This window comes from Pagrus major, chromosome 13 (assembly GCF_040436345.1).
Source record: "Pagrus major chromosome 13, Pma_NU_1.0".
Taxonomy (NCBI): Eukaryota; Metazoa; Chordata; class Actinopteri; order Spariformes; family Sparidae; genus Pagrus; species Pagrus major.
Genome location: NC_133227.1, coordinates 13,789,353 through 13,802,477, shown reverse-complemented (window position 1 = coordinate 13,802,477; position 13,125 = coordinate 13,789,353). Strand labels below are relative to the sequence as shown.

At 39.6% G+C, this 13,125-nt stretch overlaps 1 protein-coding gene across 1 annotated transcript; it reads left to right on the top strand.

The window, feature by feature from the left end:
• Positions 1-466: 466 nt before the first annotated feature.
• Positions 467-12,293, top strand: hnrnpl (heterogeneous nuclear ribonucleoprotein L). The gene is made up of 14 exons (XM_073479913.1): positions 467-550; positions 1,018-1,136; positions 1,817-2,054; positions 3,137-3,224; positions 3,370-3,464; positions 3,571-3,643; positions 8,851-8,886; positions 9,147-9,215; positions 9,312-9,562; positions 10,321-10,442; positions 10,553-10,754; positions 10,846-10,903; positions 11,561-11,656; positions 11,781-12,293. The coding sequence occupies exons 1-14, from the start codon at positions 467-469 to the stop codon at positions 11,837-11,839; spliced, it is 1,590 nt and encodes a 529-aa protein (XP_073336014.1). The 3' UTR covers positions 11,840-12,293.
• Positions 12,294-13,125: the final 832 nt, after the last annotated feature.

Genomic DNA, 13,125 nt, shown 5'->3' with positions numbered 1-13,125 from the left:
GCCTCTCCTGGAGGACGCAATCATTTCATTGACAGGTGAAGTGACCAACAGCAACGTGTGTAACGTTTGACGTTTTGCTGCCACATTCACTACCCATCGTGAAAAGTAAAACATTTAAGCAACCTGGTTTAAATAAATCATGTCATGTCGCAATTTCAGAATAATCAAAGTTTATGAAAAAAAAAGAAGCCATGCTGTCATCACAGCATTTGATTAACATTGTAGGGGACGCATTCACTTGTAGAAAATGTATTTTGAGGCAACTATTTGAATATCGTCTCCTCTGCAGAATAAAATTTGATTTTATGAACAACAGGAGTCACCTGAAAGGTTCAGTCAAGACTTCAAACTCCCAGCTTTGGACAATGGAACATTTTTGCCATTGTTTTTAGCCGTATAAACAGTATTCTGTTTTTTCCCACATACCATGAATGCAGCAGTAGACCGGCATAGGGGACAGGACAACATGGCTGCTGCTGCGGGCCGATATTACGGAGAAGGCGGCAGAGCAACGAAAAGACAGAAAACGGAGGACGGAGGAATGACAACGGTGAGGCTGTCCTCTATGCCCTGGTGGTTGGTGTTATTATGTCACAATTTTGCTTGATTTTGCTTTTCATAGAGAAGAGAAGCTAAGTAGCTAGCTAACCGACGCAAACCATTTGACGTTAACGCGAGTTTGGTCAGGTTTAGCCAGAACAGCGTTTTAACATTTATATTATTCATATTAACTAAACTGCAGCTGAACGACATGTGAGTCAGCTGTCGTTAGTTCATCATACGCCGTGCAAACAAACACATAATTGGACGTTTTGTCAGGCCAGCGTTTAACGTTCATTTGAACGTGGGATAACGTTACTCACGCTCATCTCCAGTGCAGTCACGGTTGTTCTGTAAAGCTCACTGACTCCAGCTGCTATTCACTTTCTTTACAAATCTGCTGCTCCATCACCTCTTCGTCAGCGGTGGAAGTAGTTTATGACCCAGCAAGCATTATGTTGTGTGCTTCGTTTTCAGGAGAGCTACGATGACCCTCATAAACCGCTACCCTCCCCGGTGGTGCACATCAGGGGCTTGGTGGACGGCATCATGGAGGCTGATCTGGTGGAGGCCCTGCAGGAGTTTGGGGCCATCAGGTAATAACGTGCTCACAGTATTCACTGCATTCTTCAGTGGTGTGATTCTCACGCTGCATGTTTCATGTCTCCTGATGTGTCAATATTCATAATAACCTCATAAAGGCACTCACAGACGACACAGTCCTGCCCCGATGTCATCTTATCAAGCTGTCATGTTAGAAAATAGTGACTGAGAGAGCACTGCAGGAGTCCAGCTCTGGGCTAGGTCTACAGTTCCTTTCCTATTTTGGTGTTGAGCCTGTTAGATGCTTGATTTTTTTTCACCAGGCACCAGTTTGCTTCTTATCTGTGCTGTTACATACAGACCTCTAGCTTAAACAGGGATATCTTAGGTTGTCAACTGCCCTTTGTCTTGTATGGGTATGATGATAAGTGCAATGAAACTCAATTATATTACAAACTGTGTGCGGCCAGAAAACCTAAACAGTGACCCCGTGTAGGGCTGCAGATTTGATTGTTGATTCTTGCTAACTCTTTCAGATCACTGGGAATCTGTTGTTTCTGTGTTAACATAATGCTGGTTTAAATTTTGGTAGTTATAGGCAAGGTCAATGTAATTGCAAGTTTAACCAATTATTTTTTTGTATTAATGTGACTCGTGCTTTTATTAATGAAACATGGTTCAGTAATCCAGCCTATGGGTCCTCTAATTTTCCTCTTGAAATATTTATTTACAGTTATGTGGTTATGATGCCCAAGAAGCGCCAGGCCCTGGTGGAGTATGAGGACATGAATGGCTCCTGCAATGCTGTTACATATGCAGCAGAGAACCAGGTTTACATCGCAGGCCACCCTGCCTTCATCAATTACTCCACTAGCCAAAAGATCTCCCGGCCAGGAGACTCAGACGACACCCGCAGCGTCAACAACGTGCTGCTGCTCACGATCATAAACCCCATCTATCCCATCACCACGGTAACGTGATTAAAAAATTTAACCTTGCGTGCAGTGACAGTGGTTCATAATATATGTAGCAGTGTGTTGACCTGAATACATTACTTTATGATTACAAATTCGGACAGAGTCCTTCATTAGGACACCGAACATTAAACCCTGTTTTACAGTGTTGGATATGAGCAATGACTGAAACTGGCTTCATGGAAGATGAAGGGATTAGATTATTAAGTGCTGAAAAAAACACTGTTTTATTAGATGTACTACTGTTAAGACATCCATTAATTAGTATCCATCCTTTTTGCACTGCATTTCACTAGCAATTCTAAACAAATATTAGGATTAGGATTTTCTGGGAAAAAAATAGCTCTGGTCCAAGTGTCCTGGAAGATTTCAGTGTTCCCGTCAAATATTATCCTCAATTGTGTTTATTGAGCTTGGAAACAGACTTCAGACTGTATCGCAGACTCATTGTTGTCCTTGTCACTAGACCTGCTTGATTTCAGAAAACATTTGTTCAGATTGCTTGTTTGACCATATCTGCTCTGTCTTGCTTGTCTCATTTGCCGTTGTGGTGGTAAGGCAGGCTATGGCATTCAATCCAAGCATGTGCTTTATCAGAGTGAAGCAGAAATGAAACAAATGTAATGGTTGTTTTGTTCATTGTATAGGCGTGCCTATTGCCTACACATTCATTAAAAAAAGATGTATATATTTTTTTGATAGTAGGATAATTGGAAATGTAATTGTAGCCTATTTTACTCAATTCAAATTGTACTTAGAGGGAATTATTTTCATTGGACATTATGACGAGTGATTTTAATGTCAGACTTCAACAGATTTTCCCAGTTAGATGTAAATGTAAATATCTGATAAAGGAAACCTGGATTCTTCTGCATCATCAGCAGAATGCAAATATGCTTAGTTTCATTTCTTTTTCCTTCATTTTATATACTTTTCACAACTACTGTGAATTTCATCCAGCAAGGCACTATGCTTCTTTGTATGGTCGTGTGTGATATTTTTAAAGGTGATAAGTGCGCTCTCACAAAGTGTGCTTTATATCAGGAATTCTAAATAAACTTACCTGTGTGCCTCTGCAGGATGTGCTCTACACCATTTGTAACAACTGTGGTCCTGTACAGAGGATCGTCATCTTTAGAAAGAACGGGGTTCAGGCCATGGTGGAATATCCTTTTCAATAATTGACTTTTTAATTGGCCTTTACATTTTGACACACTATTATTGTACAGTATGTTGGTGTTTAATTAATTAGACTTGGGCCCTCAGAAACCTTCATATAATCAGATGTTGCCTTAACTCATTGCTGCCACATTTGATTCAGTCCAAAGTGCCCAGAGGGCCAAAGCCTCTCTGAATGGGGCAGACATCTATTCAGGCTGCTGCACTCTAAAGATTGAATATGCCAAGGTAAGTGTATGGCAATGTCTAATCAACATTTGTGCCAGTTGAATTAATATCAAATGTTTGTGACAGGAAGCTATTTTTGATTTCTGTAATGCAATCCTCTTCACAGCCGGCACGCCTTAATGTCTTCAAGAACGACCAGGACACATGGGACTATACAAACCCCAACCTCAGTGGCCAAGGTAACATGCAGTCCCCAGTCCTTCCTTCCCCCTTTTTCTTCCTCTTCTCCTCTCATGCCACTGTATGGGATGGTCAGGGTTCTCTGCCTCCGGGGGTATTGCCTTTGATCACAGTTCAATGTTTCTTCCAACTCAGTGTTCAGAGGCAGTATTCTTGTGATGCCTTCACAGTCTTCATGCATTTTTCCACCACACAGCAGGCTCAAAGTAAGGGCATGAGGAGCAACCTCGAGGGCAGCCAACCTCTATTAAAGGCTCATGCATGTGAAAAGCCCAACGCACCCATCACAGTAGCATATGCAGGCGCACCATTCTTCACATAGGTTCACATTCCCTAAAGAGCATGTCACAGCTGCACAACCTCACATCCCTGCATACTCTAATCCAGGAGACACTACAGAGACTATCACACCTGTTAGCATTCTTTCAAACATAGTGGAGATTTTATCATAGCTCAAATTAGACTTGCCGGTTCTCTGCTCTAGTCAGCAGAGTTGACTTATTGTGACCCGTAGGCACACCTCTTTTTAAAGGTCCCATGAAATGACACTTCCCAGGTTTTAATGTACTGTACAAGTATTTCTGCATGAGGGATGGACCTAATATTTGAGGGTAGGTGGAGCATAACCAGCAGCAGAATGAACACTGTCCATGGCACTGTAATGTTGTGGATTAAACAATCATTACAATTAGCAGAGACGGTAGCTGCTGGCTGGCATCTCAGTCTGCAATTACATTTGTATTGGATGGCGACTTTTATGGATGCACCGATAAATTGGCCAATAATCACCTTGTTGACTGGTATTGGGCTATCTGCAAATAAGATGACATTCACCAATAGCAGTGAGTGATGATTTACGAGTGCCTTCCTCATGACATCCGTGCCATCAATTTATAAGGCTATGTAAGTCCTGAAAAACTATAAGGTAGCGAGCTAAAATGGCTTTTAACCTAAAAAACAAAAAATCTACTTAACATGACGGAAGGCTTTTTTTTTTGTCAGATTGAAGGTAATTTCATACATTTGTACGATCGAATTAGTGTATTGAAGGGGTGAATGACTTCGAAACTGTTCATTGTTTTTTTAGAATGATATATTTGTTTCCCTGACACAAATGAGGGAATAAATAACAAAAAAACATTTCTATCAGCATTGACTTACAGCCAAATTGTTATTTTAAACATTGGTATTGGGCCAGAATTTCAAAATCGATTAATCCTTAATAACTTTACATATGCTTTTCATGGGACCTTTTTAATGTTAAACATGTATTACAAACACACTAGGTAGTGTCATCTACATTGTTAAACTTACAAATCAATATTTGTAGTGTCAGTAAATTTAGATTGTTTTGAGACTCACTTGAGACCAGATAATGTCGAAATGGTTTTAAAGGCAGGGATTACCTTATTTGTTATTGGATATGTGTTTTGTTGATGTAACGCTTAATGAATACATTAAGAAATCAAGAACTAAAACTACTCAAGATCACTGCATGTCTGTAACCTCCAGGAAAGAAACTTAATCGGTCACCTGGGACTTTGTGGTAGTAGAGATTCTTCTCTATCACCATAGTGACCAAAATATGGGTTAAACTTCAGGATACTGCTAGATACAGATCTCTACTTACATGTATTGTGTTAGTAGCCTGATGGAGAAGACAATATTGCAAATCATGATATTACATATTTACCTTATTCTGCTTGGTCAGCAATAGAATTTTACTGTGTTTGTAAACCTGATTACAGATAAATATTTTTACTTTAGTGTGCCTGTATGGAGGAACTCTTTATTTCTTTTTTGGCCATCACTGTAAAATCTTGTAGTTGTTTTTCTTGTACACAACCAGGACCACAACATGTACATTTCAGGTTTCATACAGGTGTTTGACATCCTGATGATTGATATTCTTAAGATTGTGCTGCCTTATCAACCAGAGGTACTCCTTGTGTCCTCACTGCGCAAACTCATACAGACTTACCTGAATCTCTAAGCAGACACAGCGGCTTCTACAGCTACAGTATAACAGCACCCACAGCCACAACTCATGTAAATCTACTCTGTGGCATACATCGGACACAGTGGGGCAAAATACTGGAACACAACCTCAACTCACTACTTCCTTATTCCAAGTCCATCATCACCCCTATCTCCACCACCTGACATGGGACTCCATTTTACTTTTGGTGGTGGACAGTAGCCACCATTTCAGTTTGAGGGACAGAAAATACTCCAAGGCCACGCGAACAGACACCTCGCATATCCACCACAGACTGATAGATTGATAAGCATCTACCAGCACCTCTTTACCAGTACAGCACATCTCATCTGCAGATCCCTGAGGAGCCACCACTTTTGACACAACACATTGATGATGAGGGCGGGAGTCAGGTGTGTGGTCGTTGCGGCCACGCCTCCTAGCCCTTGGGATGTGCCTGCCATAACACAACCACAGGGAGCAACAGAGGATTTTTCAGACACACTCAGCCCGACCAGGGAACAGATGATACCACACACTGGGGCAGTAAACAAGAAAGAGGCCATTCTCTTTCTCAGATGCTAATACAGCTCGTCTCTTCCTTCCTGTGCTGAACACATGACATGACAACGAGCTGAACATCCACGGCCACACACAGCTGAACCGCCATGACAGCACATCGTCACGCAGATATTCCAGATGACTTATTGTCAAGCGCTAGATGCCTTTTCACTTTGCAACTGGCCGACAGCTATTAAACCAAATAAGCAAGCATCATGAGAGCGTCCATTTTTACACGAGAAGAAATATCCACGGGGGGGCCTATGAAGACACAAGCATCAAACACCAATCAAGCATACAAGCACAGATGCAAACAGATAAAAAATCCTTTCCTAAAGCTTTCTACATTTATGGACTCTGGTGTTCTGTTTTTCCCTGTACCTTCCTCCCCATTTCCCTCCTTCTCTCTGTGCTGTTCTGTTGTTGTTTCTGCGTTGTTTCATTTTCCCTTTTTTTGCACTGGCCCATAGTGATGCCTTTAACGCCTCCCGTGTGATGCAGGTTTGGCTCAGTGTGTCTGTGGACAGACAGCCCACTCTCAAACGGTGCAAATGTCCTGCTTTGTGGTCAGAGCACGGTAAGCTGGAAATGAGCCTCTAATAGCAACTTTGAAAACAAACCGGCAGCAAGTCAAAACCAAGCTTGGATGTGTGGATGTACTTTTCTCTCTGGTGGTGGGGATGCAAGGAAGGAAAGAAGGAAGAAAAGACTGAAGAGGGAGAATGAGTTGAGGCTGGAGTCAAGAGGTTGGCGGGTAGCATCCTTGCTGAAGACTGCCCCCTACCTGCCCACTGTGTCCCATGCTCCTTGTGTGGTGCTGTAAGTACTTGACAGAAATGAATGAATAATCTGACTTGATGGTTAAAAGTTGACAACATGACTGCTGTTGTCTTAAATTGTTGAGCCTTCATGTTAATACTTCAAAACTGGCTCTGAATTCTCTTGGGAACTTTCTCTTCATAAATCGCGTTTAAAATATTGTATTATAAGATTGTGCTACATTAATGGTCATATGATTACCCAACCTTGACCTTAGTATCCAAGGGAATGAGGGGGACAGTCAGTAGTTTACAATTCTTAACTTTGAAATCTCATCAAAACTTAATTCAGTTCAGGGAGTGTTGGATTTGGATTTTACTGTAGCAGTTAATATGGATCTTCCATATTGTTTGTTCTAAATGTAGGATTTTATTTCACAGATGTGGATTTTTGCTGGTTGTTTTCATGTTATTTTAGCTGTGTTCTAAGGTTGCTGTCACACCTCGTCATGAGACACTGCAATGACACAACCACAGGAGTTTTGTTTGCTCCTGCAAGGGTATAATGGAACTAAAACAGATTAAGGGTTTTATTTCTGTTCACTTTGTGTTGAACAAAACATCACTTTGTTATATTCAGATTGTACAATATTTATAATGCAAAATTATATGCAGTATGGGTTGTGGTGCCCATTTGATGACTCGTCCCAGCCACCGTCCCTTGTATTGCCTACTGGTGTGTGTCTTCAGTGGCACATTATAGGCAGCCACTGATTTAGTATGATTGAATAACTTCACATTTGTTTCAGTGAAATTCAGTGTCACTGTCTAGGCCTTTAATACACAATCTCCCAGTGTACATGTCACTGTACCTGTAGCGTCTGCATATCTCACACATTCTGCAGATAAGTATTTAGGCAATTCTGTTTCACCTAACAGATGTGAATATGTTTGGGTGATACTAAGAAAATCTGTTAACTAACAAGCCACTGTAGGCCTGCAAGAGACTTGCTGAGTGTTGTAGACTGTAGTGTCACTTTGACATTGCACTACTTAATAATGTGGTTATTTTGATTCCGGTAGGGCTGCATCTTCCAAAAGCAGTGTAGTCTGATCATAACATCATAACAAACATTTAAGGGTACATCTAGTTGGCTTATACTTATTGATGCCCTTGAAAAGTCAAAGTAGATGAACAGTTTTGACAAACATCAAGTTATCATCAAATGATACTCATGAGAAAGACAATCCTCACTGCCTTCAGGTTTGATTGAAAACTTCTTTAATCTTGAATTTGATTTCTACAGTCTTCTATATATACTACTGATTATAATCTACAATAAATTATATACACTATGCTGATGATCTGAATTAGATTATTATTATTATTATTATTATTATTATTATTATTATTGAAAAATAACTTAAACATTTAATTAAATTAAATTAACATTAACATTAAATTATGTTTTCATAATTAAGTCTTAAACTTCAAGATTTGGCCTCTACAGAATGGGTGGCTGTCATGGACCATTATGGAGAATGTCAGTAGTGACTTTTCTGTTGGTTAATTCGAGCTAGTCTTTAATTTGGGTGTAATTGTTTTCCCTTCCACAGTGTATTCTAGTCAGTGGGTCAGTCCTGATGTCGATTCACTTTTGATGTTACACCTGTGTTTCATCCTGCTCTGTAATAACTGTATATAGTTCTCATAGTTTTCAATAAAACGTTGTTTAGACTGCAGGTGCTGCTCATAGCTCTGACGCATATTTTCTCTCTGATCTTCTACTTGAATCTTTCTATTCCATTTATTTGCCTAGGATGTAAAAACATGTTTTTACAGTGTTGCCAAATTTCTCTTTTTTAATGTCAATTTGGATTTGACGTGTGTATATGTGTACCTGCACAGATGCTGATGGTGAAGGCAATTGGAACAATTCACAAGGTGTGTGTGTGTTTGTACTAGGATGGCAGATAATAGCAGCTATATTTCAAAATCGCAGTTAAAAAATCTCCATTATGTCACTTGTTAGATTAGCAAAATAGAGCCTGCAGACGTTATTTGTAACACTTAAGATGTCAGGCCCTCTGCTGCATGTCAATCACAGCCTTGTCCCGTAGCACATAGTAGCCCATGTAAGGTACCTGTTTGAAAACTTTAGCAAGGAAGCTGTTTGATAGGCAACTTTGACTTTACCATTTTAGATCCTAATGCCAATCCCAACAAACGCCAGAGGCAGCCTGCTCTTCTGGGAGACCACCCACCTGATTATGGTAAATGTCCAATAAAGAAATGGGTGTGCTGTTTAAAAGACTTAATCACGTTCCAATGTTGTGTTTGTACTTCAGATCTCTTTTTCTCTGACTAAGGTGGCCCTCAAGGAGGTTATCATGGCTACAATGAAGACAGTTACGGTCCCCCTCCTCCCCACCGCATGGGGCCAGGAATGGGAGGGCGTGGTCGTGGTAGCCAGCGCTATGGCCCTGGATACGGACCACCACCCCCTGAGTACGGTCCTCATGCTGACTCGCCTGTTCTTATGGTGTATGGCCTTGAGCCCTCAAAGATCAACGCTGATAAGGTCTTCAACATCTTCTGCCTCTACGGCAATGTAGAGCGGGTGAGTGAAATGATGCTGACCAAACACTGGGAGAATTTGTTAGACTTTAAATTCAAACAAGTCGAGCTGAATTAATTTGATTGATGGTGACTGTTGAATATGATATGTAACAAATTACACCACTTACTGAAATGATAAGGAGAGTTAGTATAATCTGAAAGCTGGTGGTTGGAACATTTCACCCTTAACAAATGTTTCCTGTTGAACTAAAGTGATTAGTTGATGGACAGACAATTGACCCGTAACTATTTAGATTTTTTTCAAGCAAAAATGCAACATATTAGCTGGTTCCAGCCTCTCAAATGGGACGATTAACTGTTTCTCTTTGGCATATACAACAGTAAATTAAATACCTCCTGGTTTTAGAAGTTTAGTCAAACAAAACAGGCATATTGAAGACGGCCCATTTTGTGCCTCAACCTAACCAGAGCACAAGCACAGCGTTCTCACAACCTAGAAGTGAAAATTGAACCTGAAGAAACGTGTGGTTCAATATAAAGAAATGTAATATATATCTGTGGTTTGCAGAAACGTGCGTTGCCAACATTTACTCTGGTGACTTGCTCGGAAGACAGTACCATGGCCTCTGAGAAATTCTTAATGCCATTATTTTTTCATTTTGTAACAATTCATAGACTGAATGATGATTTGATTACTTGAGAAACTAACTGACAGTTTTTATTCAATAATGAAAATAATTTTGTAGTTGCTACGCTAGTTGTTTGTGTGAGTCAGCTGGATGTTTTTTTTTCTTCCAGATTAAGTTCATGAAGAGTAAGCCTGGCGCAGCAATGGTGGAGATGGGAGACTGTTACTCTGTAGACAGGGCTATTACTCACCTCAACAACAACTTCCTTTTTGGACAAAAACTCAACGTTTGGTAAGAGCAGCAGTTCAAACATTACAGAACATTGACATACACTATTAAGCAAAAAAGAATTCAGAGCTGGATTTACAGACATAAGACCTGTAGCCCTCTTTCCTTGGCAGTGTGTCAAAGCAGCAGGCTATTGTGCCAGGGCAGTGCTACCAGTTAGAGGACAACACAAGCAGCTTCAAAGATTTCCATGGATCCCGCAACAACCGCTTTACCTCCCCAGAGCAGGCAGCCAAGAACAGAATCCAGCACCCCAGCAACGTCCTACACTTCTTTAACGCCCAGCCCGACATCTCTGTAGAGATATTCAACCAGGTAAGAAAAACCAGCAGGGTTCTGTCTCAAGTGTAGATTTCCCACAATCCACAGCCCCAGATTTCTTATTGAAACTGGTCTTACCTTCCAGGTCTGCGATGAACTGGGAATTAAGACCCCCACAAGTGTGAAACTTTTCACCGGAAAGAGTGAGTTATATAGATTTTTTTAAAACATTTTTTGTGGGTATGTAGATGTAAGAATACAATAGGCAAACCATTTCTTAACACTTGGGAACACTTCAGCTAAGTGTACACAGAAGGTCCAGTCTGTATGCTCACCTTAGGCCTCACACCAAATCAGGCGATCAGCTACACAATTGAGTGGCCTTGTTGGAGTGTCATTGCAGTGTTTTTTTGTTTGCCTTATTTGGTCCGAAAGAGGCCTTTACTGTTCCTATTTTATATACAACAACACAACAAGTTGCCATCATGACATTGCATTTGGTCTTCAAATTGGTACAGATGGAAGGTAATTACAACAAACCCCAACTTTTCTAAAGGCAAGGTGTTATTTGTTAACTAAATCACTTCAAAAAGGGCATAAAAAAATTCTCAAATGTATAAAACTGTTATTTAGGAAACAGAAAAATGTGTCATTATTTTTAGCAGCATAATTCTCTGTATACTTGAATTCACTTTAATTTAAATTGCAATGCATTCCAACTGGTTTTGGATCTGTTGGGAGGCCTCTTCAGGCATATTAAAGAGAGATCTTAAAACCTACACAGATCTTCACTGCATTAACAAACAGTTGAGTATCATCTATTATGATAATCTAATCACCCGTTTTGTGTGGCACTAAAGGTGAGAGAAGTTCCTCAGGCCTCCTGGAGTGGGAATCCATCAATGATGCCATGGAAGCCCTAGCTCTGATGAACCATTTCCAGATGAAAAATCCCAGTAAGATCTCATCTCATTACTTTGACAAACATATAGTTTTTATGATTTACCGTAAAAATATAAAAGACGTCATAATGTATTTTGTCTTTAAAATGATTTTTTCCCCCTTTCTTTTCTCTTACAGGTGGGCCTTACCCTTACACACTGAAACTGTGCTTTTCAACCACACACCATGCCAACTAAATACTCCCCCTCAAGCTATTTGTAACAGTTTATGTCTTTGCATAGAGTATGCTGTAGTTCTGTTGTCACGTCCCATTAAAACATTCAATCAGTATTGACAAAAACTAGGATTGATGTTGTTAAGAACATGTTACCTAAACTATGCTTTTGTATGATTTTATTTTACTTTAACCATGTTTTTCAATCAGCTGTTTATTTTGTATGTTCACAACACTAGATTTGAATAAACCCCACTACCCTGAAATAACATTACAATGTTGACCTCAGTTTTCTGTTTTTAAATCAAGTGAATAGTGATAATAATGTGAATATTGATGTAACTAGGGTTCATGTCTATCATCAGAGATGGTTTGTACTGTAGCTTTCATCATTACTTCACTCTTGGCATTAAAACATCCATGTCCTTTCATGGGAAAATAAACATACATTTATTGACAAGTTCTTACAGAGAGAAGCAGTTGTCATTTTCTGGATGAAAAAGTCACTCTGATATCTGTGTGCTGTTCTGAAGTGGTTCAGATGCCTTTCCATATATCAGTACCTGGGCTATAGAAGATAAATCACACAGATTAAAGGATGGTTATCTGTACTAATCTGTGTCTATCAACATTTCATTGTCAGTGGTCACTTTTTGTAGTACACTGAATATTGTTCTTGCTGGAATTGGTAAAAGTTGTCAGTGTCATGCAAAAGTCACATCAAGCACAGCCTGCAGAGATGTGGACTTAATGATGATGACTTAATACTAAATGACGTGATACTCAACTTAGACTTGGAAGTTACAGACTTGTGACTTAACTTGACTGAAAACATGATGACTCATGATTTGTCTGTTCATTTTATGTTGACAGTTGAGTTTTTTTTAGTGTGGCTGTCAGTATTTCACTGTTTCTAAGTGATGGAAGGGATTTTTATTTCTGACTGAGACGCAATTAAGAAATAAACCAGATTCATAAAGTTATTTGTTTTTGATCTGATTACATTTATTTCACTGAATCAATATACAAATTAGATAACTTGAAACACTTTTTGAACAGGTTAGAATAATTGGCCAATTGCGTAACTACTCGATAAGTACTAATACCTTGTCTTTTTTCTTTATAAAGACTGGATACTGCAGGTAAGACTACAGGATATTCACTTGCCTTAACTCAGGATTTGACTTGCCCAAGAAAAAATGACTTTGTTCTTGCTTGAGACTTGGACCAAATGATTCGAATCACATTAACTCAGACCTACAGTGCATTATTCCCAGTATATGTATATTCAACTTAGTATTCAACTTA